A 24527-nucleotide genomic window follows, 5' to 3' on the forward strand; every position below is an offset into this window, starting at 1 on the left:
GCGTAAGAAAATAGTTCCTTTTTCGCTATAAAGGTGTCTCCTGTGTGACCTCACTGAAGCTCCCAGGTGTGCTCAGGTGCCTTTTAACCTGATATATTTCGCCTTAAAAGCTCCGGCATCTGTCAGTCATTTCACACACGCGGCGTGGCCTCTCAGGTTGCTCACAATACCGCAGCTGTGCGCTGACAGACAGTCTCACTCTTCTTTATAATACTCATCACCGTGTAGACCACGGTGAACAGGTCAAATAGAGGATCTGCAGGTATTAAAAGACACCTACACACGTGATACTGAGCCCAACATTCATATACAAGATGGCGCAGTGGCCTAATAAGCTCTGCTGAGCAGCGTTTCCAGTCTCTCCTCCTGTGCGCGTCTTCATTTGACCGCTGCAGGCCTAAAGTCTGGATGTCTGCAGTGAAGCTGCTTCAGATAAGACCGTGACAGGCTTTACTGCAGGCTTCTCACCGTCCTGTCTCAAAGTGCATTGTTGACATCCTCTCCACTGACCTCCGACACCTCCTCCTGTCTTGTCCTTAGAATGAAAAATGATTCGCAGCCAGGAGTGAGATTTCCTTCCTGACTGTTGAGAGCTGCATTCATCACGCTGACGTTTGTTTAGAAGCAATAATCTCGTTTTTATCATTATTAGGCTGTTTTCTCTCAATAATGGGGGATTGGGGCAGTTTAAAAGGGCATATTGCAGTTGAACTTGAGATTAAACCCCCTGTGGAAGGTGCAGCAGCGGAGCTAATGGCGCATTGTTTATCTTCGCCATAATGGGCCTGACTCCTCTGACTGGTGGCCCTGGGGACCGTTTGCGCGCTGGAATTTTTAGTCATTAAAACCTCATCCACGCAGGCCTGAAACTGACAGACACGTTTAAGCCACCTATTCACCGTGCGCTCGAGCTGCGCGCACACACACGCACACACACGCACACACACGTCGTCGTTTCCAGCGTCTGTCAGTGCACAAAATGTCTCATCAGGTCTCTGAGCGCCTGCAGGCTGCAGGTTACGAGGCCAAGGTGCTCCAAGAGTTCAATAATCCAGAAGTCAAGTTACTCTGAGCTGACACACTGTCCCAGACATTTATTTACATTAATATTAGTAATTAAGATTTATTGTTTGAAGATTTCTGCCAGAATAGTTTGAATTCTAATTTCCTAAAAACATTTAATTCCACTTATTATCTCCAGATCATTCTGAGCACGAGTTCAAATTAATGTTAAAATCTCATCAGGATAAAAACGTGGAAACTAGAAAAGTAATAATGAAAAGGTTTGAGCTTCATGAGAGTCTGGGTCTTTGGGGGGAGGGGGGAGGATGATGATCAGGGAAGTAAATAAACATCTGACAGCAGCAATAATTCAAGTCGGTCTTAACAGGTCAGTGCAGCTCTTCTTATTCTGGAGCCTGAAGCTGCAGCGTCTGTCACACATCAGATCAAACCTTCAGGATCCTAAAGTTTCACCAGATCTGATCCTGCAGCAGAAAATATCCGAACACAGTCAAACAAACGTGTTGTTAGTTTTTGACTGATTTGTTTTGCTGACAGAGCTTCAGTGAGTTCAAACCGCAGTGCTGAACGGCTGCCACACGTGTGTTTATTTACAGCCTGCGTTTGCTCTGCAGGACTGAGAATATACAACCTGCAGGTCAGTCTGGAGCTTTCACAGTTAGAGTTAAATCTCTTCCACCTCTCTCAGTTTGATTTTTCAGGTAACTTCGGTGGTGCAGACGCATTTTACTTCTGCAGGCCACGGCGCAAACAGCCTGACGACTTTACATAAAATAGAATTTATTGCATCAGAGGCTCCATGGGAACCTTCAGTTATTATTAATAAACATTTTTCTTGTTTTGTACAAGCTGAAAAGTTCAAATTAAGTCGACTTAGGCCGCTGAGCGCGTAAAGCTCCGCTCTCCGTGTAGGCCTGTGTTTTAAAAGGAGTCTTTTTTTACTGGCCACCACTTTTATAACATTTAACAATTAGAAATAAATTAAATAAATTTCAAATAGTCTGAATTTTAAACACATTTCGACTTCTATTAACTAATGAATCAATTTCCACCTCTCCTTTAAACACACTCCCCTCCTCTAGCTGCTAATAAATCACTCCAATTAAAATCAAATAGACGGCACTTTATTAAACAAACAAGATGTAATGCCTTCAAAATATTTTAAACACGTAAGACAAAATGAATAAAATAAGTCAGTATAGGCTACAAAGGTCCTCCTCTATTTCTATACAAGACATGGGACAATTAAAGGCAGCAAAAGAAAACTGCAGAAACATTATAGTGTTTGGTCCTCAGCATCCAACCACTCCCTTTTCCTAGAAATAAATTACTATATTAGGCTATAATTTACAGTCGATAGTCATTAAACTGGTGTTTGAGCCTTATAAACAACTCTCAAAGTGAGAAGGAAGAACACTTACGTGTTGTGGTGTTACACACGTCTCGACAACAGATTCTCTCATGTCCATTCGAAGTGAGAATAAAAGACCAGAAGTACAAAAAATATAGAAATTATATATTAGAGTCATTCATTTAGAAGACACGTCTGGGCTTTCAGAACTTGCTGCAGTCATAAACAAAAGCTCCTGAGGTGCGGTAGATCGACTGGCTGGACGGGAAGGCCATCTGACAGCTATTATTCCCGTTGACCGGGGAGCCGTTCAGCCCGATCCGCTGGGACTCGAACATCTCCCGCACAGAGTGGAAGTTCTGCTGCTGCGCCGGGTAACCCGCGCCCAAGTGGCTCAGGTCCCCGTACCAAGACGCGAGCCGGCCCTGGTGCGCATGGTGGCCGTCCTGGCCCGCCTGGCTCAGGGTGCCGTGCCCGAGCGGGGAAGCGGTGGTCGTGGTGATGCAATAGTCGGGCAGAGGCTCCTCTACCGTGGTGGACGGCGCCAGGTGTCCGCCGGATGATCTGTCCCCCGCGTACAGGCTCATGGCTTGCATGTTGCAGTGATAAGTCGCGTTGGAGTTCGTGGAGATGACGTTCTGGTTGCAGGTCGTCGAGCTGTAAGCCGGTGTCTGGTTGGGGGAATAGTTGAGTGACAGCGAGGGGGTGATACCTGTCCGAGAGGAGGCGATGAGAGGCGGGGAGAGCTCGGCCTGTGGAGAAACCCGCATAGAGGTCATAATGTTATCCACGCTGAAGCCCTGTGCCGGGGTCTGGCCGTGGTGGTGGTGGTGCTGCTCGGGTCCGTCCAGGCTCAGTGACCGGGTGGAGGGCACGCTGTGTGGGCTGCCTGCAGACATGCTGCTGCTGCTGTCGGGACTCTCGATCTTGGGTACGGTGTTCAGGGTTGGGGACGCGGCCTGTGGTGGCGTGGAGGTCCCGTTCTCGGTTTTTATATCCTGGATTCGCACCGGCTGAGAGCCCTGCACCGGCGGGTCCTGCTCCCGGCCTGGGGTTCGGTTAGAGGGGTCCTTGCCCTGTCTGTCCTGCCCATCCTTTTCCCTCTGCACGTCCTTCTTCTTGAACCTCCTCCGACGCCGCAGGAAGCTGCCGTTCTCAAACATATTGTATGAGTCCGGGTCCAGGGTCCAGTAGCTGCCCTTACCGGGCTTCTTATCGTCCCGGGGCACTTTGACAAAGCACTCGTTGAGGGACAGATTGTGCCGAATGCTGTTCTGCCAGCCCTGCTTGTTGTCCCTGTAGAAGGGGAACCTCTCCATGATAAACTGATAAATCCCGTTCAGGGTGATCTTCTTCTCCGGTGAATTCTGGATCGCCATGGTGATGAGGGCGATGTAGCTGTACGGAGGTTTGACCATGTCCTTCGGCTGGTGCTGAGGGGTGTACGGTCCGTACGCCCGGGCCATGCTGGTCGGGTACTGGTCGTGGGCCGCATGTGAGTACATGCTCATAGGCGCAGGCATCCCGGTGTATCCACCGCCGGCCCGGTAGTAGCTCTGGTCGCTGCTGATGTACGGTACAACTCCCAAAGAGTTGGGGCTGGAGACGGAGTAGCGCGCCTGCATCCTGCGCAATGCGTAAAACCTCCCCAAACTGCGTCCCCCCTAGAAACTCTCACAGTCTTTTCTCTTCCTGGGACCGAGGTAAGCGTCTCTCTTCTCTCTTTGTGTTCAGTAAGTCCTCTTTGAAGCCACAGCTCTCCACGGTGAAACGGAGAGTGCTCACACTGCTGCAGCGAACATTTAGGAACTGAGTCGGTTCAAAGTGAAGCTGGAGGAGCGCGAGTCTAACAGCAAGGAACGCTTTTTTTACCCTTCACATTTTTCCTCCCTTTTGGCTGCTCGGGCTGCTCCTCCCCGAATGTGTGCTCCACCATTCAATTGGAGGACGAAGTGAACCTGTGGAAAAGCTGCATGGCGATAAAAGTTACTACCTCCCCCCTCCCCCTCCTCCCTGCTCGTTCCCTCTCCCCTCAGCTCAGACATGGACTTATTAAAATGCTCTTAAGGGTGGTGCCCATATTGCTGAATGTTTTATTCAATGGCCCAAATTACAAAACATTTAATTTCTAAGTCATGTTTAATTTATCACATTGAAAAATATCAAATATCAAATATTTCTATAGTTATTAAAACCTTTGTTGTGTGTTTTATTTTTTTATAAGGCTGCTGGGCCTTGAACGGGTTCTTCTCTGAATTATCACAGCTGTGCGTAAAAGTGGATTTAATCCAAAGTGGAGCGCCCAGAATTTACCACAGTCAGGGAATCTCCGTCCTGTCTGTTGTATCAACCACAGGCCTGAAATGTGAAGAGTTGTAAGAAGTTGAAAGTTCACATTTCTATTATTAAATAATTCTAATTAGAGCCGAGGAATTAGCGAGTAGGAATGTAAACTAGTCTCCACAGTCATCAGTTGGTGTGAAGCTCATCAGCTGAGTTGAGCCTCTGAATAAACAGATGGACATTAAAGAGTGTGGATGCCTCCCTCCTGCCCCCCCACAGCGCCGGTGGGCGGTGTGTGGAAACTAATTAAAGGTTAGATGAAGATCATTTGGCCGCACTGGGTGAGAAAATGTGCGCTGGGTGCGAGCGGCTGCTGAGTCTGAGGTGGCGTTTTGTTAAAGATGAAAACCTCCAAATGTCATTCGCACTGATCGGGTGTGAAAAGAAGCACAGAGCTGCTCACATCATGTTTCACTGTGTGGACTGGAAATCAGAAAAACAATCCACGTTGTGTTTTTACAGCCTGATGAGAATAATGATGTGAAAACATGAGAAAGATGGAGACGATTAAGGAAAGGTTTCTTAATCCATCCTGACAGGAAACCTAAATTACACACACACACACACACACACACATATATATTATTTATATATATATATACAGGATAAAATAAGAACTTCTTATAAAATCAGTTTAAATAGTTTTTTATAGGTCATTTGTTTATCACTTTATATTTAGATTTATTTCTGTAGATATTTTATTAATTCTGTTATTAAAAAACTAATAATTATATTTAAGAGTTTTATTTAAAAACTTGTATCTAAAACTTTAAAAACTACATTTCTGCTGCCACATCTACTGCTTTTATTTGAACCCTTCTTCTGTTTTTATATATATTTATACATCTGGTGTTAAATCAACTGGGACATGTGGTTTATTTTAAGTTTGAACAGTGAGAATAATGTGGAATTACTTAAACGTATTTTTCATAGATTTAAAAAATATTTTAGCTTCATCTTTGATTTAACTTGTTTCATTTAACAACATTTAATTCTGTTAAACGCACTCTAATTCATTCTCAACATAAAACGATTAAATAAAGATTAAATAAATCATTTTACTATTTAACTGAAGCTAAATGTGAGTTAAAGTGAGTGGAAACGTTTCTTTTAAGTCAACATGTCCTCTGGACAAACGTGCGTGAGCAAAGATCCAGCTGAAACCAGAAAGGCCTGAAGACGCGCGTCTTTATTTTATTCTATAAAATCTATTTATTGTAACAGAGAAATAATAAAACTACCAACTCGTGTTGAGACGGTGATGATCTGTTTCTCACTCGTGTGATTTTTATTTTTCTCTTTGTTCTGGGATTTGCATGTGTCGCTGTGCAGACTCACAGGAGGAGGAAGCAGAGCGGACTGTCACCTGTGAGGTCCGGGGGGTGAGTCCCCTGAACCGGCCACGACGGACCAGTGACCCCCGCTGACAACAGGACGCGCCGAGGCTCCGAGAAGATGATGGAGGGGAGAGAAGCAGCATCCCACAGGTAGAGATGCAGAAACACCGACCTGCACAGCTGTGATGGGTTTAGTCTTTATTGTAGTAACGACATTTGTTGGTGGTTTATCAATGAACCAGTTCAGATCTGCAGCTCACTGTCTGCCACAAACGGGTCAATGAAACCCCCACATCACGTGACACCTGGGACCAAGTTAAAGAAAATCCACAGGACAACATCTGTGAATTTATAAATCAACTCATAACTGAACGAATAAGTTGATTGCGCTCAGTTTTGAAGCAGAAGCAGCAGCTGAGGTGAAGCTCAGAGCTGCTGCTGCTGGTTCCTCTTCAGACTCATGAGACTCTCCTGCCCCCCAGCGGAAAACCCAATAAATAAAACGTTATTTGTTCAACACCTTTGTTTTGCAGGTTCAAGTGTTTCACAGATGACTGAGCAGTCTGTGACAACACAGACTGAAGGAGGACAGTGAAAACAGTCTGCATCTCTGCTGCGTGCTGTCATCACAGGTGCTCGAGTCAGGCTGAGAGCGTTCACCTCATTTTACCTCAAAGAAAATAGAGACACCTAGAAAAGAGTTCATCTGATGGGACTAATATGTCCTCCTGTACGTAGAACGATGAATCCATGTGAACAGGCTCAGAGATAAATGAACGTCTTCTAACTAGTTTCACACAGCTGTAAAACAATAACGTCCTGGTGTTTGAACAGTTTAGCAACCCTGAAGAGAGTCTGGATGTAAAAGGTCATCACACCGACTCTGTAGTGGTATGAGGAAGACGGGCGGCCACTTTTCTCTGAAAGAATAAAACACACAGTGATTCCAGGCTTGTTTTTATTAGTGTGTGACGTCTGTTTGGTTTAATGATCGATTGATTGTGTTACTGTCGTCTTAACTTGTGTGTATCTACGTACTGTGGAGAAGTCTGAGGCACAGCTGGATTAGTTAGTTGGTCATTTTATTACGTCCATGTATAGATATTTTTTAGTCCCTTTATTAAAATACAACTAGAAGATGTGTGCAGAGTAAAACTAAAAACAGCTCCTGTGGACTAAAGTGATCATAACTTATATGATAAGTGAACTCAGAGGAATCTGCAGAGAAACTGTTCGGAGCCGGCTCAGCATCTGGAGGACAAGTAGATTTATCTGTGGTCTCAACAAAGCTGTTCAGGAATCTTTGTGGAAGATGATGGATGTTGTAGATCTTCTGCTTGTTCTGATGTGAGACTGATGTTTTTTAACGGTGGCACAGAGCTGGATGAGATCAGTGAGACTGGGACTGAATAAAACTTCAATAAACTAAAGCAGGAATTTAATCTGTGGAATATAAGACACTTAAGAACTCAACACTATCACTGATCAGCAGGAAGATTGAAGATTGAAGATTGAAGATTTAAGATTCAGGCTCCAACTTGAGAGAAACACTGACGTGTGAATTATTACTGTGATTAATTAGTTTATTATTTGTTTTTGCTTTTGCTTAGTTAAAAATAAAACTCCACCTAGTGAAGTGACAGGTTTTGATCCTCCTCACTGAAGACTGTGCTGCCACCTCTTTAAACAGTCCCATAGCGCCCCCTGCTGCCTCATCGATGTAGATGCAGCAGTGTGAGGAAGGAAGCTGTGATTTTAGGAGGAAACAGTTCAGTTAACTGGAGTTAACAACTCAGACTTAATCATTTATTAATAAAGGTTCAGATTCCAGCGTGTTTTTGAAGGAACTTTACTTAGTTTCCTCAAACATGTCAGTTTGGGATATTTTCCTCTCTCCTGTGGGATTCACTTGAAATTCTTTGTAGGCACTTCACTGCGTTGTCAACACTGTTTATATTAAGTGCCTAATTAAACACAGACAGATTTCCAAAATATCCCAGGACCTCACAGTCATGCACACAAACGCACAATGGAATTGGTTTTTAAATAAATATCTGCCAATCATCCATGTGCTAAACATTCATCATGTGTTTGCTGCTCCGGCTGTGACTGATTTGAGGAGGGGAAGGCTGTTCTCAAGGCCACGAGGCGACTCGCAGCTCGGCTTTTTTTAAAGAGCAGACTGCAGAATGAAACCCAAATAAGGACCGAGCAAAAGTTTTCACTTTAAGGAAGCTGTTGTTCATTTAGTGGATGAATTATTTCATTTTATATCCTGATCTGTTCTCATCTCATCAGCAGAAACAAACAGAAGAATCATCTACACCTATCTGCCTCAGTTGATGTTCAGTAAACAACCTGAAGACATCAGACCATATATGTCTGTGCAAGGAGGCTCTGAATCGTAGCCTATTATGGGATAAAGTAGCCTGTTCACTAAATAGTCGAATAGTCTGTGCAGTGAACTGTGCCTCAACTGTGTCATTTGAAATCAGCTAATTCAACAGAAAGAATACAATAAAAACTTTAACTAACTTTAAAAGGCAAAAGTTAATAAATGTGACAGTGTTGAGCTGTGAACTCTGCCCCCTGGTGGACAAGCTGCACAAACTAACACCCTCACTTAACTCTGCAAACACACACTTAACAAATGGCATTCATGTGTGTGTGTGTGTGTGTGTGTGTGTGTGTGTGTGTGTGTGTGTGTGTGTGTGTGTGTGTGTGTCAGAGTGGTCACTACATAAAGAGCTCCACTGCACCTACAGCACTTTGTAACATGTGTTTAGAAAAGTGCTCTATAAATAAATTCTTCTTCTTCTTCTTCTTCTTATAGTTATTATTATTATTATTATTATAGTTATTATTATTATTATAGTTATTATTATTATAGTTATTATTATTATTATTATTATTATTATTATTATTATTATTATTATATTATTATTATTATTATTATTATTATTGTTATTATTATTATTATTATTATTATTATTATTATTATTATTATTATTATTATTATTATCAGATGGTTTCTTCTATACAGGACTTGCAGTGTTTGAGCACTGAGGCTGTTCAGTTTCTCATATCATAAGGTTAACAAAACAAAATGTGGTATAAATGCAGCGTTTTAATAATTTCTTATTATCAGTCGTCTGCAGTTTAAACTGTTCCTTTCTCCTTTTTTGTGGTGTAACTTGTTCTTCCTTCGTCTTTGGCTCCTTCCTCATTAAGTTGTATCCTGTGCTTTGCTGTAACACTGCTGCTAATTTTCATAAACAATTAGAGTCGTCCTGCTTTTCAGAGCTGATCTTTGTCTTTGAGAACTCTGCTGCAAACTTACCAGCACTTCTTTCTACACCAAACGCTAATTGAACATTGAACATTGAATTTTTAAACCTTCTGTTCACTCTCAGAAGGATTTACTTGAAACATGAGCTACAGATTTTAGTTGAGGTGTGTAAAACTTCATGAAACGAGCCGGAGCTTCAGTGACTGATAAGAGGAGCAGTCTTTGAGTTGTTGGTGTGTGAACGAGCACCTGCAGCATGTTTTCTGTCTTTGATTGAAGAGAAGTTGACGTTCAGAACATGAAAACCTTCAGAGAAGTAAAAACCATGGTGGCAACAATGAAACAAGTAGAGACACAGCTTTTAACCCAAATCTAAGCTTAAGAACCAGGATTTTTTCTCAGACAGAGACAAGTTCTGCAGAAGAAGTTCTGCTGTGAGGATCTGAAGCTGGAAGTTGGTTCAGGAACGTATTTATAAGTTATTGTTACGTCACCACTTTGGCATTCAGACAAGCTAAAATGCTAATTAAACATAGACATTAATACATTGACAGCGTCTAACTGTGGCCTTAACATTATTATCATTATCTTTGATGCTAATGTTCTCTTCCACTCTGAGCCTGGTTGTGCTGGATGTTTAAGGGTTAAACTCAGTTTTTTCCTCTCGGTGCTGCTCGAGGGGGTTTTTAGAATCCAGTAAGGTCCTAACTTTACTGTGTAAAGTGCCTTGAGATGATTTTAGTTTGTAAAGAATCACACACACGTGTTAAGTCTGTTAAGTCTGGTTCTGTCTTTTTAAACTCTTGAGACACGAACTGATCAACTGATCACAGTTTATTAAAGACAGATGTTAAATATTTAATCCTGAAACATTTACACTTCATGGCAGCACCAGAGGAAAAGTCTGAGCTTCACTTTGTAAACTTATTCTATTATTGATCATTAGTTTTTATTTTGACTTTAGAACATCCTCAGTTGGAACATGAAGTCATTCCAGATGTGAAGCAGCACAACAAACACTGGAGTAAATCTGCTACCAAAACACTTTGGAGACACAGAATCCACCTTTTGGGTCGGGTCCAGTCAGACCCCAGACCCCAGGCCCAGCAGAGATGTTGCGGAGTGACTGGAAGAGAGACGCTCACACCAGATGTTCTTAGAATTTGTCTGAGCTGACGTAGTTCAGCCGTTGTGAAGTTCCTCCTGAACATTGTGCAGGTCTGAAGTGTTTGTTTGAAGTCGTTGCTGCCAAATGTGGTTCAACCAGTTATCAAAACAGTGTTTCACTTACTTTTTCCAACTTAACCATGCGTTTACTGAATGTCTTCAGTGATGACTGCTGGTGATTTATCAGCTTGTTGATATTTCTGACTTTGGTAAAGATCACATCACAAACAGAGGTCACAGAAGATTAAAGCAGATCGTTTCATTAACTGAGACCAAGGTCAACATAAGATAAGACATCGAACCCGGTGTTCGTAGTTTTACTGAGTGTAAATTCAGCTCTGCTTTCTGCTTTGTGTTTACCTCCATGTTGTGCTGCTAAAAACCTAAATCTCTGTATCAACGTCACTAGATGGCGCAGTACTCCACCAAACTGAATGTTCATCCCTTCAAAAACACAGTCATGGAAAATCCAGCTGCTGCAGGGCCACTTAGTGTGACTTCTCATCATGGAGGGCCACGTTCTGCTCTCTGAGCTCTGCTCAGGTCATCCTAGTTAACCTAGTTCTCCCTTCTCACTAATACTGATGCTGATGATACCAGCCACAGGATATTTGAGTGTTTAAAGCAGCCGACAGAGGCTTCACTCCTTCTTCCATTGCATTCCTGACACTGATTCAGGATCTGAAGCTTGCTCTCTGTATTACAACACGTTTCACATGTGGCTCTTTGTCCAGTGTGGAATTTAATTATGAGAACTGTCTGAAAACTGAGTAGAAATCTTCTTACACAGGTTTTAATCTACAGGAGAAAAGATATGAAGGACATATGAAGTCCAAGATAAAAGCTCCTGTTTTTAGTGACTCCACATTTTAAAAACTGTTCTGACGTCAGTGACCTGTTGCAGAGGTACCACTGTCAAATCATGTCTGTAGATGTTCGTGACTCATCAAGGATGCTGCGTTTGATTCATGACCTGAAGCCACGAAAGCTGGAGTCGCAGCACAAGCTGTTTGTGTGACGAGGCAGCTCTCTCTCAGTCTGATCTGTTTACCACGCTCTAAAAATACCACGTTTACCACAGGCTCTGTCGTTTCATTTGTTTATATGGTGTCTTCAAATGTTGGCAGTGGTGGACGTCCACACGGAAAGGAGCAGCCTCGAGATGCAAAAAGCTTTGTGCTGCGCTGGAGAGGCTGCAGCTGTAAAACATGCCCCGTGTGCAGTATCCAGAAGTGTTTTAATCATGTGTGTGTGTGAGTCTCACATTTACATGTTGCTGTGTTTGTGTCATGAACTAAAATGGTGCAGACGTCATCATGTACTAACTGAGAGCCTTTATAATGTATTTCCTTTTTAATTAGCTTTAAACTTACTGTGCTGCTTTCAGGGGCAGGTTCTTTCCCTCCACTACATTTATTTCTCAGCTGTAGTTTCTTTGCAGATTTCACAAACGTGTCACTTACAAAGCAAAATCATTTATAAAATATCAGCCTGTAGAATAAAATCCACTTCATCCAGACACATTAAAACTGCTGTTTACCTGCTAAACATAATATACAGTACATCGTACAGAGTACACACAAGTACACAAGTACTTCTACATTTCAGCCTTTCATTCTAGTATTTTCTGATCTGTATTGGGGATTTTAATTTAGATTATAAATGTCAGACACTGGAGATTTTTAGTTGTATTGAAGTAATCTACATACTCTCCATACACATGTATAATCCCAACAGCCTACTGAGAGTATTGAAGTTATACACACACTCACACTCAGAAAATGAAAAGTATAAACTGGACGACCGTAGATTTCTTCAGCTGCAGAAGTTTAAAAACACAACTTGCTGGTTTAAGAAGTATTCACATACTTTATCTTAGTAAAAGTAGCTATACTACAAAATACTCCGTAATATGTAATAATATGTGAATTAAAGCACTAAGAGTAACAGGACGGTTCCTGTCAGTGTAAATGATCATATATTTTATATTATCTTACTGCACTGACTGATGCCTCAACATGTAGGTAGAACTTTAATCTTGCACCTAACAACATTAGGTAAAGTACATTTGATTTAAATATTAAAATACTATAAACAGATTATATGTTTTCGTGCTGCATCTGAATCTGCAGAGTAAAAAACAGAAAACAGAGGTTCTTTATTAAACTATCTCCAACTGAGTGAATGTACCTCGTTGCTTTCCTCCACTGCTGAGTAAAAACTAAAATGAAAATGTCTTTAGAACAATATCAGCTTTGCAACATGCAGAACTGGAAACGTTTCCACCTCCCAGACAGGACTTAATATGGAAAGACAGAAGTCTGAATGTAGCCTAAAATATATATCAGCTTTATTGAAACCATTTTACAAGACAAAAAGTTGGCAAAGATTATACAATAAGTGCAGCTTTGTTGCAGTTCATGTAGCCTAAAGCGTCGTGTGTGTAGTTACTCTAATAGTCTAATAGACAAAGTTACATAGGATATAATTGGTTTGCGCGTGTTACAGGAGCAAACGCATTGAAAGTCGTGTTTCTGAAACTTCTTTTGAAGAAGAAAACGCTTGTCAGGGTTCATATAGGCAAAGTGGTTTCTGTTCAAGGCCTCTGCTGTTTCTTCATTCGTTTCCTTCATTACATAGTTTCACAACCAGAGATGCTTCTTTGGCTGCATGGAGGAGGCCAACGTGTGAGACCGGAGCCCGGCGCACGTCCTCGTCTCAATCCCCCAAATAACAAATAACAAGAAGCATGAAAGCGTCCGTGTTTGTTCTCATCTGACCGGCCTGCAGCTTCACTGTGGCCGCCGCTGCCTCAGTCCACAGTGACGGGGTGGGGGGGCTCACATCACGCACGGTTTGATGTCCTGACACACGCTCTGGGGATGGTGATGGTGGTGATGGTGATAGTAGGATCCGCCAGCCGAGGGGTGGAAGGAGGAGATGCCGTTAAAGTTCAACACAAAGTCCTTCCTGTCGCACACCGAGGAGTGGCTCTGGTAGCGCGGGATCCCCACTGCACAAGTAAACAGAGAGGACATTTAATTATATGTATATATGTCATTACCTGCACAGGTGAAGACGTGATAATCATCTTAGTTCACGATGAATCGAACCTGTCCAACAGAAACTGATTCAGCAGTAAACAGCGTGTGGGAGGAACAGAAGACTTGTTTAGACCAGAGCTGCATGTTTTAAATATAAAATATAAAACAGACCAAGTTGATTGAAAAACCTCAACATTTGTTTACACTTAGTTTTTATTTTATTTTACAAATTAATTCGTGAACGAGAAAAAGAGGAAATCATTTCTAAAACTGTCACACAGTCCCTGATCCGAGCTTTAGATTTGTTTAAGACAGTCAGGGCCTTGTTTAGTAAAGTTATCATTTCTAAGAAATAGAAACCATCTTCACGAATCAACTCGTGGTTATTTCAACTCGTTATTTCTTCACATAACTTAAGTTTTTAGAATATTTATTCTCTGGACGCCTCTTAAATTTAAAGGCTGTTCACCTTCCTTCAGCTGCGTCTGAACCTATTTAGCGCTTTTAATAGTTCTTATTTATGGCCAATATAAATAATCTGTATGAGTAATTTTATCCTGGAGAACCCAAACCCTTTGAAAATATGTAAATCACGTTCAGAACCGTCATTTTGTGTCTGAGTGAGCCCCTCTGTCCAGAAACCAAACAAGAAATGGAGAGGCTGTGGCTTCGTCAAGGTCATAAGGACTCCAGATGTGACTGGGTTTTCCAGAGGAAGACAGCAGGCTTTATCCTCCGGGCCACAGCTCGCTGCCCTGCGCCCGTTTTCACTGACAACACTGTTACCGACCGTGCACTGCTCGGTCCAACACGTTTTTCCTCCGCGCAGCCTCAATTAAGACGCTGCGTAAAGTTTAACAAGACGTTCCACCTCTTGTGGACACGCAACGGTTGAAATCCTCCGCCGGTGTGGTCCGACCTGCACAGTCTTTGTTTAGTTAACCTCTGGGACCCCTTCGGGCTCCAGCATGGGTTGCTCGCCTCGGTGAAATCCCCAGACTTTAGTAAAGCTTCAGTCTGTTATGTTAAAGGAAATGAGCGAGAACCAGGGAGGTGAAGTAAGAACGATCACGAAAGAGCTGTTTTTCTTAATCTGTCAATTAGGCCAAACATCCCGTGAAGCGTGATTCGTTTGAGACTGTGATTGGATGCAAACAGTGAATTAAAGTATAAATACAACATATTTTAATTGGCTGAAAATAATTTAGACAGTTAATGTTATTTTACTGGTTAAATCGATCAGTGCGGGGTCGAGTGTGTGCGTCACAATCCAATAAACAATCACTGCTATGATTCAGTAAAGTTAAATAAGTTCAATTCTTTTTCACACATTAAATTAAAAGTCATCTGCCTAAATTAAATGTGTCCAATTGGAAAATAGTTTTCGTAAATTAAAATATGAAGCAGCATTAAAAGAATGTGTCCTTTAGAATTATTTCGATTTTAAAACATGAGTTCAATTTATGAAACACAACATTCACAACTGAGTTTTCAGTAAAATGTCACAGGCCGCTGGTGTCACATCCTGCTTTCTTGCAGATGAGGTGCACTGAGGATTATTATTGTGTTTTTCTTTTCTTTATTAGTTATTTTAACTCATCGTCGCCAACACGAGCCGTGAATAAGATGATTGTACCTGATATGTCGGTGGAGTGGCTGTCTCTCCCGTTCTGGTGAAGATAACTCTGCTCCAGGGAGTAAGGCGACATGCCGGAGTGTAAACCAGAGGATGCGGGGCTGCTGGAGGCTAGAGGCTGCTGTTTGATATAGGGGGACCCGCCGGAGGATGCCCAGTGTACGGATGTACTGGCGTATGGGGAGTGACCGTCCAGCGCGCTGGCCATGGCTGGAGAGGACGGTACGGGGCTGCTGCTGCTGTCCGGTCCGTACTCCCCGTTAGGCGGCACAGGGCAACTCGCCATGTATGTGGATCCAGGACTGGGGGACATGTGGGGAACGTGGTGGCCACCGCCTAGTCCATCGTATCCCCCTGCCATTGAGTTGCTCATCATGTCCAAGTTGTAGCTGTTGCTGTGACAGGCGAGGGTGGAAGATGGAGCCTGGAAGTCAAAACTCTGCGGGAGAATGGAGGTGCCGAAGCCTATGCCGTTCATCATCCGATACATGGGCTTCAGAGCTTGACATTTTCTTCTGAAGCCTCTGGGTCTGCGTCGAAAAGAGCCCTCCTCGAACATGAACTCGCTGCCCGGGTCGATAGTCCAGTAGTGGCCTTTCCCGGGTCGGCCTAGGCCTTTGGGCAGCTTGATGAAACACTCGTTAAGCGAAAGATTATGCCGGACTGAGTTCTTCCAGCCTTGATATGAGCCCCTGAAGAATGGGAAGCGAGCCTGGAGGAACTGGTAGATCTCGCTGAGTGTCAGCCGTTTGGTGGGAGAACTCTGTATTGCCATAACGATGAGAGCGATGTACGAGTACGGTGGCTTTTCTGGTCGCCTTAAACCGGAGCTCGTCTTCTTCCCTTTACCGGCTGTGGACGAATTTTCTGTGGCGGCTTGTGGGTTCAGCATGGCGGGGTGCAGGACGCCGGACGCCGGGCTGGATCTCAGAGGAGGCGGAGGGTCCAGCTGCTGCTGAGGGGTCTCGGTTGTCATGTCAGCTCTGACGTACGACTGGCGTAGAGAGACGAGAGGGAGGGAGAAAAGACGAGCTGTGAGATGTTTGAGCAGAGAAAAATGTCGAGATCCAGCGGTTGGTGTCCTTGCAAGTGAGCGTTACACCGCCAGTGGTCCTCAGAATCCCAGTGGAAAATGGAGTGAAACCAGTCTCCAGTTACGCACGACTCTCCCGTTACGCATAGTGCTCCCTTGACGCATGAAGAACGCACGGTGGGTACGCACTGACATAGAGAGGAAGAGGAAGAAAGAGTGGGGGGAGCTGGGTTATCCACTGGAGACTGATTGTCCAGGATTGTAGCTCGTCAGAAGGGTTCCACTGGGTGTCACAGCGGCACTAAGTGGTGCTGTGTGGCGCTCCGGGTGGCCATCGACCGCCTTAACAATCCCTCAAGTGGAGGAAACACGAAAATCCCTGGACTTATTGCGCGCAACAGTCCAGCCAAACAAAGCTCGACCACCTATCATTTCATAAATCTTTCTTCCCTCTGCGATAGCCCCCCCACCCCTTCTCCTCATCCGCACTCTGCGCCTTCAAATCTGACTAAAATCAGTGACAATAGGAACCACCCCCCACCCTCTTGCCAAATCTGGCTCGAGTCCACTTACCGTTCTTAGCAGCGCCAAAGCCCCTCATTCTCTCCTCTTCTCGTCTTCTTTCTTCTCCTCCCACCCCCCCCTCTCCAAGTTCGGACTACACGCAATTAAGCCATCTATCAAACCTCCCCCAGACATCCCAATCAACAGCGCCACACGCCAGCCGCACAAGTTAAAAAACGAGCCCCCTCCCCTTTGGTCCTTTATGTATGGAGCTGTAATTTCAGCCCCAATGTGCCACAGATCATACATTTTCCTGACACGAATAAACCACCACAATATGTGCAAAAGATCCAGCTCGCAACCGAAGCCATGATTCTCAAAACATTCACACGGGCCTGCTCGTATCTGCTGCAGACAAGACTCAAACGCATCGTGGTCAAGCAATGAAAAACGCACCGTCTTGTATTATTTATATTTTTTGCTCATAATTTCCTCCCAAACGGGTCCAGAGGATAACAAAAACAAACTGTCGCCGCGCCGGGCTGGGGCAAGGAGTGTGAGAGATGGAGGTGGTGGTCTTTACCGTGCGTGTGTAAGCGGGGGGTTGCTCTGAGTAAATGACTTTGACATGAGTGGAAGCAGGCTTTTTCCATCAAGCCCGGCCCTGGATACCACACACAGCGCGCCAGTGTCAGCTTACCGCCCCGGGCCAGAGCCGGTCCCATGGGCCCCACGTTCATTAGAGAGAGAAAAGCGAAATTAGGCGAGCGGGCGTCGACAGTTTTCTCCCCCATGGAGACATCACACACAGATTTGTCCAACATGATGGAGTTCTATGTCTCATAAATGTAATATCAACATCCGTCCTGCGCCGAAGCGGCGATCATCGGCCTGTGAGGAACATAGAAAGCATCCAGTTTGTCACTAAGCTGAGAGTTTGAATCTCGGTCTATTTTATAATTGTCCCTACAGAATGCAGCTTTGGTGAAACCTCAACACAATCAGAGAAACGTTTGCAGTAATCCACGTTTTATTTCAGGTATTCACAAGTTTACCTGTGCACGTGTTTGTCGTCACGGCCTTTTTAAGTTTACATATAGTCCGGAGGATTTCCCAACCCACACCCAGCGGCTGTAACCTTTGCACTCTGTCCAACAAAGGATGTGCGGATAAAATCATTTTCCACCGTGACACACACAGTAGTTTGAAGGACCTTAACGGCCCCAGAAATTTCCTGCGACATCAAAACTTATGACCCCCGCCGAGATCAGGATGCCTTGGCCTGCAGAGGGAATCTTTGTTCTGGGAGCTCTTTGAAGACGGCGCTCCGGCTGCTTTTACGCGCCGAGATTATAGGATCTCCTAATTTAGCCTTTTAAAAAAAATAAGCGGCCGCTACGAAGGTTATTCAAAGGTGTTTTTCACAGAAGGATTTGTCTTTTAAATACAAGCACGACTGGAGGCCCACATGAGCCCAGTGCCGACATAATAAGGCCTCTTGTTTGTTTTCATGTTTGGGCTGAGATATATTGTTTACCCCGTATAAAATATGAAGTAGATCAGATCTGGAGAAAGATTCTCGGCCTGTCTGACCTCCATTAAATTTATATTCTGTATGCTATGCATTCAGCATTTGAAATAAAAAAAAAGATGATTATAGAATATTGTGAATTTTAAAATGATCATCAACAGATAAAAAAATCATCAAAAAATATACAAACATAAAAACCTGTCGCAGGTTTTTTATTGTTTAAATATTATTTAGACCTGCGACAAACAAACCTCATTAAATACACAATAACCAAACCTGAGTTCAGGTCATTTCAAACTGTAATCTAATTCTTTTAGCTCCTCTGCTTTGCTCCTGGCCACTCCGCCTGTGTTTCCTGTGGCGGTGCCGGGAGCTTTGGAGCTGCCTCTCCGGGACTCTGGGAGGTCAGGCGCGGTTCAGTCTGCCGGAGTGACAGACTGTTTGGACTTCCTAACATTGTGCCTCTCTTAGCGTTTGGTTTCATAACACTTGTGGAGCTTGTTCGCAGACAGTCAGCTTCGGAACAGGCCTGAGTTTCTGCCCGGGCTGGATTATGTGGACCTGATCCGAACAGACTCAGCTGAAGTGTGAATGCATGAAGACGCACAGAGGATGCGCGTCATGAAAACAAAGCTGTTGTGAAGGGAAACGAAGAAGATTGGAGTCACATGACAGCCCCGCAGACAGGTGTGCTGTTCCGGGGTTTCACCTGCAGGTTGCAGCATTGTTCCTGAAAACAGAGTCTCACCTGTCACCTGTCAGACAGCTCCGTGAGCCCCGTCCGGTCCACTGCTGCTTTAAATACACACACATTCAATCTGTACGAGAAACATGCAGCTGTACTCTGGACCAGCTCAGGTTGTTCTGTCTGTTTATTATGTTTACAGCTGTTTTCTAACCTCGAGTTTAATCTTCGACATGAACATTAAATCCAAAAAATGCCTACAAGAGATTTTGTTTACAGTCACAATTAAATGAGACAGAAAATTCTAAAACTATAAAAACCAGCACTGAGAAATTCTTTCACACGTTTGAAATATAAACTGCAGCGTTTTCATGCTTCACTTTCTTATTCAGTGATTTTATAGCAGTAAAAATTAGACACCACACCTGAATTTACATCTCTCATAATTCCTTAAAACCTTTTCTACTCTTTATCAAGCATCATTTGAGGAGAACTCCAAACGTTTAATTTATTTACTAAATACCACACCAAACGTAAATTAGACAATCACATGACTCATCGGATGGGAATGTGTTTATGGGAATGTTAATAACTAAATTAACCACATAGGCTGTGTTTTAATTTTAGATATTCATGAAATCTTTGATTGTCGTCGTTGCACTGAGTGACTTCATTAAAACAAATATTTTGGAGGCTTTTATTTGAACATCACTTACAGACCAGCTGGAGTCATGGTGGGGTCTGTGTGTTTCAGGACCGCGGAGAGCAACTGAAGACTCCCCCCGGAGCCGAACAGTAAACAGCCTGCTCCACTGTGTGTGCAGAGTTTTAAAAGATAATATTTGTGAGTCTGAATCAGTGACTGACAAAAATAAGCAAAAGTGACAGTTGAGTTTTGTTGACGGAACAAATGATCCCACTTCATCATCAAACTCTTTTTATTAGAGCACATTTCTCTGTCTTAGTTTTTCATACATGTTTGTTCACTCATCACAACGTGGAGCTCGTCACAGCATCACATCCATTTAAAACGTCTATTTTTTATTAAATATAACAGAAAGGCTGTTTATGACTCAAAACAAAATGAAACACTTTTGTTTTCACGTTTTATTTTTGGTGATGGTTTCTTTTTTTTTTCTTTTTTTTTTGATGTTCTCGTCTCACAAATGTTTCACCACTGCAGCTTTTTGGTGTCTTATAAATGCGCAAGGCCTGAGTACGAGTGTGTGCACGATAAAATAAAGAACATGACACGAAAATGATCATTATAACTGCAGCTTTTTATGTTTGATCTTGTTTGTTTTATATGATTGTTGCCTTCATTGTAATCCATCCATAATTTAATTATTATTAATGAATAGATAAAATCCACGTTCACACCTTCTGCTGTTGAACAGGTGTGAGGCCTCTGGTCTGTCCACCTGCCTCTGATCTCCTCTGTCTCTTTCATGTGTGTAATAAAAAGCTCAGTGAACATCAGGATCCCATTGTTTCACGATTGTTTTATTCAAAAAAATACCAGGCATGCATGAATCAATCTCGGCATTTTTCCATGCGTTTCTAGTGCAGCCACGTGATTCTCACCACAGCTCAGTCATTATTTTCATATATACAATATTTTATACAGCAGTTCATACAAACCATGAAAATATAAATAGAAGGATGGTTTTATGTTTCAACATGGCACTTGGTTGCCGTCATACAGTAGAAATGACCAGTGAACCATGGATACATGAGTACAAACACTATCTAAACATCTGTAACACACGCACACACACACACACACACACACACACACACACACACACACACACACACACACACACACACACACACACACACTCAGTGGAATGTCCTGATGACAGCTGCTATTTGCTTTGTCATCACACAGTTACGTCTACATTGACAACACGTCTTTTTTGTTTGTGTGTTTTTTTTCTTTTTCACTGCAAAATGACTGAGAGCAGTCAGGACGAGACAGACACAGTCCCAGACAGTTAAAACAGTTGAAGCACTGAAAGCTAAGAGCGCCCACAAAAGTGCACATCATGGGGTCGAGACATCAGTCCAGAGGTTTCATGACAGCAGCGAGTCTATATGGAAACCTCGCGCCTTGTTGGGCATCTTGAAGGCCGCCTCAGGTGCGGCCAGGCCCCGCGCCGTCTGCTGGAGGTAGGTGAGTGCGTCCCTGCTGGGCTCCGTGCTGCTGTACGCCGCCTCTGACAGGTACGCGTGTTGCGCCGGATAGTTCAGAGTATACTGCAGTACGTGACCCGCTGGGGGCCAGTAGATCCGGGGGGCGTGGGTGTCTGCCTCGACGTGGCTGTCCTCCCTCCCTTTGAAGGGTGTGCTGAGGATGCTGTCGATGGCGAAGGAGCTGGAGAACTTAGCTCCCACCCTCTCCTCTGAAGCGGGGAGGCGGGTGTCCTCGCTGAGGATGTCCGGGCTCTCCTGCTCCTTGGGGGGCCTCTTAGCGATGCGCTTCCGTCTGCGACGGAACACCCCGTCAGCGAAGGTGTATTCGCTGTGCGGGTTGAGCATCCAGTAGTTGTCCTTGCCCCAGGGCCTGGACGGGTCCCGCAGAACTTTAATGAAGCAGTCGTTCAGTGACAGGTTGTGGCGCACGGAGTTCCTCCAGCCGGTGTAGCTGCCGCGGAAAAACGGGAACTTCTTCATCAAGTAGTCGTTGATCTCTGCCAGAGTGAGGCGGCCGCTGCTGGACTCCCGGATGGCCATGGCTATGAGAGCGATGTAGGAGTAAGGGGGCTTGGGTCTGCGGGTGTAGGGCTTCCCTTTGCTGCCGTCGCCGCCCTGGGTGACAGGTGCCGGGCTGTTCGCCACACAGTCCCCGTCCGACCCCAGCTCGTCCCCGGACAGAGGCGACGGGACTCCCCCCTCTGCCTCCATGCACAACTCCAGCGGCTTTTGCACAAAGTGGTGCGCAGAGAAAAATTCAAGTTTCATTTTCCTCTCAGAAGAATGATCTTCTCCCCTCAGTGTCTCCTCTCTTAGAGTCTTGTCAGCTGAGCTACAGAGCAGGTGTAGCGGTCCTGACAGCACAGATCTCTTGTGTTTGTGTTGTAAAGGCTCGTCTGGAGCGCTGGAGGCACCCTGAGCCTCAGTCTGGAGCAACAGAAAGCAGATCTGTCTCCAGAGACACGCTTGTCTTGCTATAATATAATGCCCCAGCAAGGGACGGCCCACAGGCGGAGTTTCCAGCCAGAATTCATTGAAGCGATTGAGGGCTATAGTATATATGTTTATAATAGGACGATACGGTGCCACACATCAATCTAGAATACTGTGCTGTGTCTCACTCCATCATTAAATATGTAAAAGTAAGTGAGACGTTCAACATACACATGTAAAACACAGGAGACCCACGTGTCTCCATTCCCCTATTAAAACACTAATTTAGACTAGTTTTAATGCACAGATTGTTTCATTGGGCTCTTTTCCAGGATTCCAGGTTAATGAAAAGCGCATTTAGTTGAAACAGAATAAACAATATTCCTTATTCCTCTTTTTATTGTCCCTTCCATTTATTGTCTTTGTATTAAAACTGTTTCCTTTTGTGCGCCAGAACTTGGCACATTGTTTCGTACAACTGCAGACTCCTATTAAAGAGCTCAACTGGATGTACGCGGAAAAAAGTAAAATAAATTAATTACATTTACCGTTTTTTATTTCTACCTGTTCCCTCCCTCCACCGGAACGGGGAAGTAAAAGTGAAATATAAGAGAAGGGTTTTGGAAGAGTTCCGCATAACGCACAATGAAAAATATGTAAGCAACCTCTCAGGTTAAGCAAGAAGGTTGAACGGATAAAACGAAAAGCAATAACAACACAAAGTCTCCTCAAGAGGTCGTGTAGAGTTCACGATGGCTATTGCACCTGCATGCAAAGAAACACCTGAGCGACAGACGCCTGTGTGGAAAACAAGCACTTCACTCTGAGCTTGAAGCAGCCATGCAAATGAGCAAAGAGGGCGTCTGTTCCAGTCTCTCAAAACATGTGAGAAATATTCTGTTGAATGTTGAGGGGAATCCCGTTTATACCCAATGACAACAGCTCCTGCCCCAGTGTTGTGTTTACTGTAAGTACAGTTCGTTCTCCAGGCTTCAACTCAGGTTGGATTGTTTTACTTCTTTTATCTCCTGGGGGTGTCCCCCATGGCTTCAAACACATTTAAGTTAGTATAAATACCCAGGCTCACACTGCAGTAGAAAATGCAGTTTACCTCAGATCAGACCATATCTCACATTAAACTAAACAGGTTAACTCCTAGTTCAACTTCACCAGATGGGAGTTTCTTATAGTTATTGTCCAACAGCTGTGCAATAAATCAGAGAAGCTAAATACTAAATGTCTGGGTTGAAGGTTAAATCTGCTCTGAGTGAACCAGTAACCAGTTAATTAAGTTATTAATCTCCAAACAAACACAACCAAGCATGTTTGAAATAAGCAGAACAAAGGGAATAGAGCATTTTTAAATGACTGTCAAACAAAAACAACATGTGAGCAACATCTTCTGCTGCTTATGTGTTCAAAAATAAAGCTGACGTCACTCCTCTGTGATGTGCACCCTGCTGGCAGCTCCTTTTATTTACACACAGAAATGAATATCAAGCGAAAACCATTAGGAATAGGAAGAGGAGAATTCAAGAATTCAGGACCATCGTGCTTTTTATCACACGCCAACATTTAAAGTTGCCGTCAGTGTGATGGTGCACAGGTATGCAGAAACCTCGAGCTACCCAAACAGGTTTTAAGTAAACTGACGCCCCTGATACCTGTGAACCTTATGTCTGTTTGTCCCACTAACTCTTGTCCTGTCAACACCTTTCAGCCAGATGAACACAACGTAAAGGGAGGCCGGAGACTTAACATGAGTTATGAGGTTGGACTCATTCCAGTAATAATCATTAAACTGTCTTCTCAGGCACTCCTCCCCCCTCAGCTGCCTGGGCTTCGCTGACGTGAGTTCTGCAGCTTAGTTTTACTATGTGCACTTGTATTCGTGTACATAAACCTTATAAATACATTTACACTTGTCCTCTAACACACTTTGGAATAATGCTAAACAAACACATGAAAGGCCTCTGCAGGAATTTCACATACAGTAAGGTCACTCTAAACGAAGCAGCCTGCTCCTGACAGCACTGAAATATGAATCTATGTTTGGCGTTTTGGATGGTTCGTCCGTCTACATGTTCAAATTTTATCACCTAATTAACACTTAGAGTGTATTGTACGTGACAGGCATGATTAAAGATAGTACCCCGAGCTGTTAGTGTGTGTGAACGAGTGTGAGAGCGCCAGAATTCAGAGGTTAAGTAGGTTAATTACGTGTATGTGTCTTGAAGTCTGTTTCTGTTTTTACAGTCAAAGGCCTGTTGAGTTTGCCTGATTGTGATGTTATGTGGTCCGGATCAGTCAGTTCACTGTGGAGCTTTGTAAAAGTACACTATCAGGGGTACAAATAGTATTTTGTCCATTTGTTAGCATGTCCATAAAATGTGAAGTGAGCACATGTGATTGGGAAAAAAACAGTTTTACCCATCAGTGACGAAACTCGAGGTCC

General features: G+C 43.7%; 3 protein-coding genes across 3 annotated transcripts; all 3 read right to left on the reverse strand.

Annotated features, from left to right (window-relative positions):
• Positions 1-2125: 2125 nt before the first annotated feature.
• LOC113150911 (forkhead box C1-A-like) lies at positions 2126-4309 on the reverse strand. The gene has a single exon (XM_026343665.1). It carries the CDS (start codon positions 3997-3999, stop codon positions 2578-2580), a length of 1422 nt encoding a protein of 473 aa, XP_026199450.1. The 5' UTR covers positions 4000-4309; the 3' UTR covers positions 2126-2577.
• An 8527-nt stretch (positions 4310-12836) lies between these two features.
• LOC113151900 (forkhead box protein F2-like) lies at positions 12837-16666 on the reverse strand. Its single transcript, XM_026344766.1, has 2 exons — positions 15191-16666; positions 12837-13523 (listed from the first exon to the last, which is right to left on the reverse strand). The coding sequence occupies exons 1-2, from the start codon at positions 16164-16166 to the stop codon at positions 13351-13353; spliced, it is 1149 nt and encodes a 382-aa protein (XP_026200551.1). The 5' UTR covers positions 16167-16666; the 3' UTR covers positions 12837-13350.
• Positions 16667-20425: 3759 nt separating this feature from the next.
• LOC113151010 (forkhead box protein Q1-like) lies at positions 20426-22104 on the reverse strand. The gene has a single exon (XM_026343804.1). It carries the CDS (start codon positions 21905-21907, stop codon positions 21020-21022), a length of 888 nt encoding a protein of 295 aa, XP_026199589.1. The 5' UTR covers positions 21908-22104; the 3' UTR covers positions 20426-21019.
• Between the last annotated feature and the right edge of the window lie 2423 nt (positions 22105-24527).

The sequence above is a fragment of the Anabas testudineus genome, chromosome 4, assembly GCF_900324465.2.
Source record: "Anabas testudineus chromosome 4, fAnaTes1.2, whole genome shotgun sequence".
In the NCBI taxonomy this organism is placed as follows: domain Eukaryota; kingdom Metazoa; phylum Chordata; class Actinopteri; order Anabantiformes; family Anabantidae; genus Anabas; species Anabas testudineus.

Bases quoted from the DNA above. Each gene is read 5' to 3' on its own strand.
- LOC113150911 (XM_026343665.1), bottom strand. From the start codon at position 3,999: ATGCAGGCGCGCTACTCCGTCTCCAGCCCCAACTCTTTGGGAGTTGTA.
- LOC113151010 (XM_026343804.1), bottom strand. From the start codon at position 21,907: ATGAAACTTGAATTTTTCTCTGCGCACCACTTTGTGCAAAAGCCGCTG.
- LOC113151900 (XM_026344766.1), bottom strand. From the start codon at position 16,166: ATGACAACCGAGACCCCTCAGCAGCAGCTGGACCCTCCGCCTCCTCTG. The intron at 13,524-15,190 runs GTACAATCATCT...TTACTTGTGCAG, and splicing joins CCACTCCACCGACATATCAG to TGGGGATCCCGCGCTACCAG.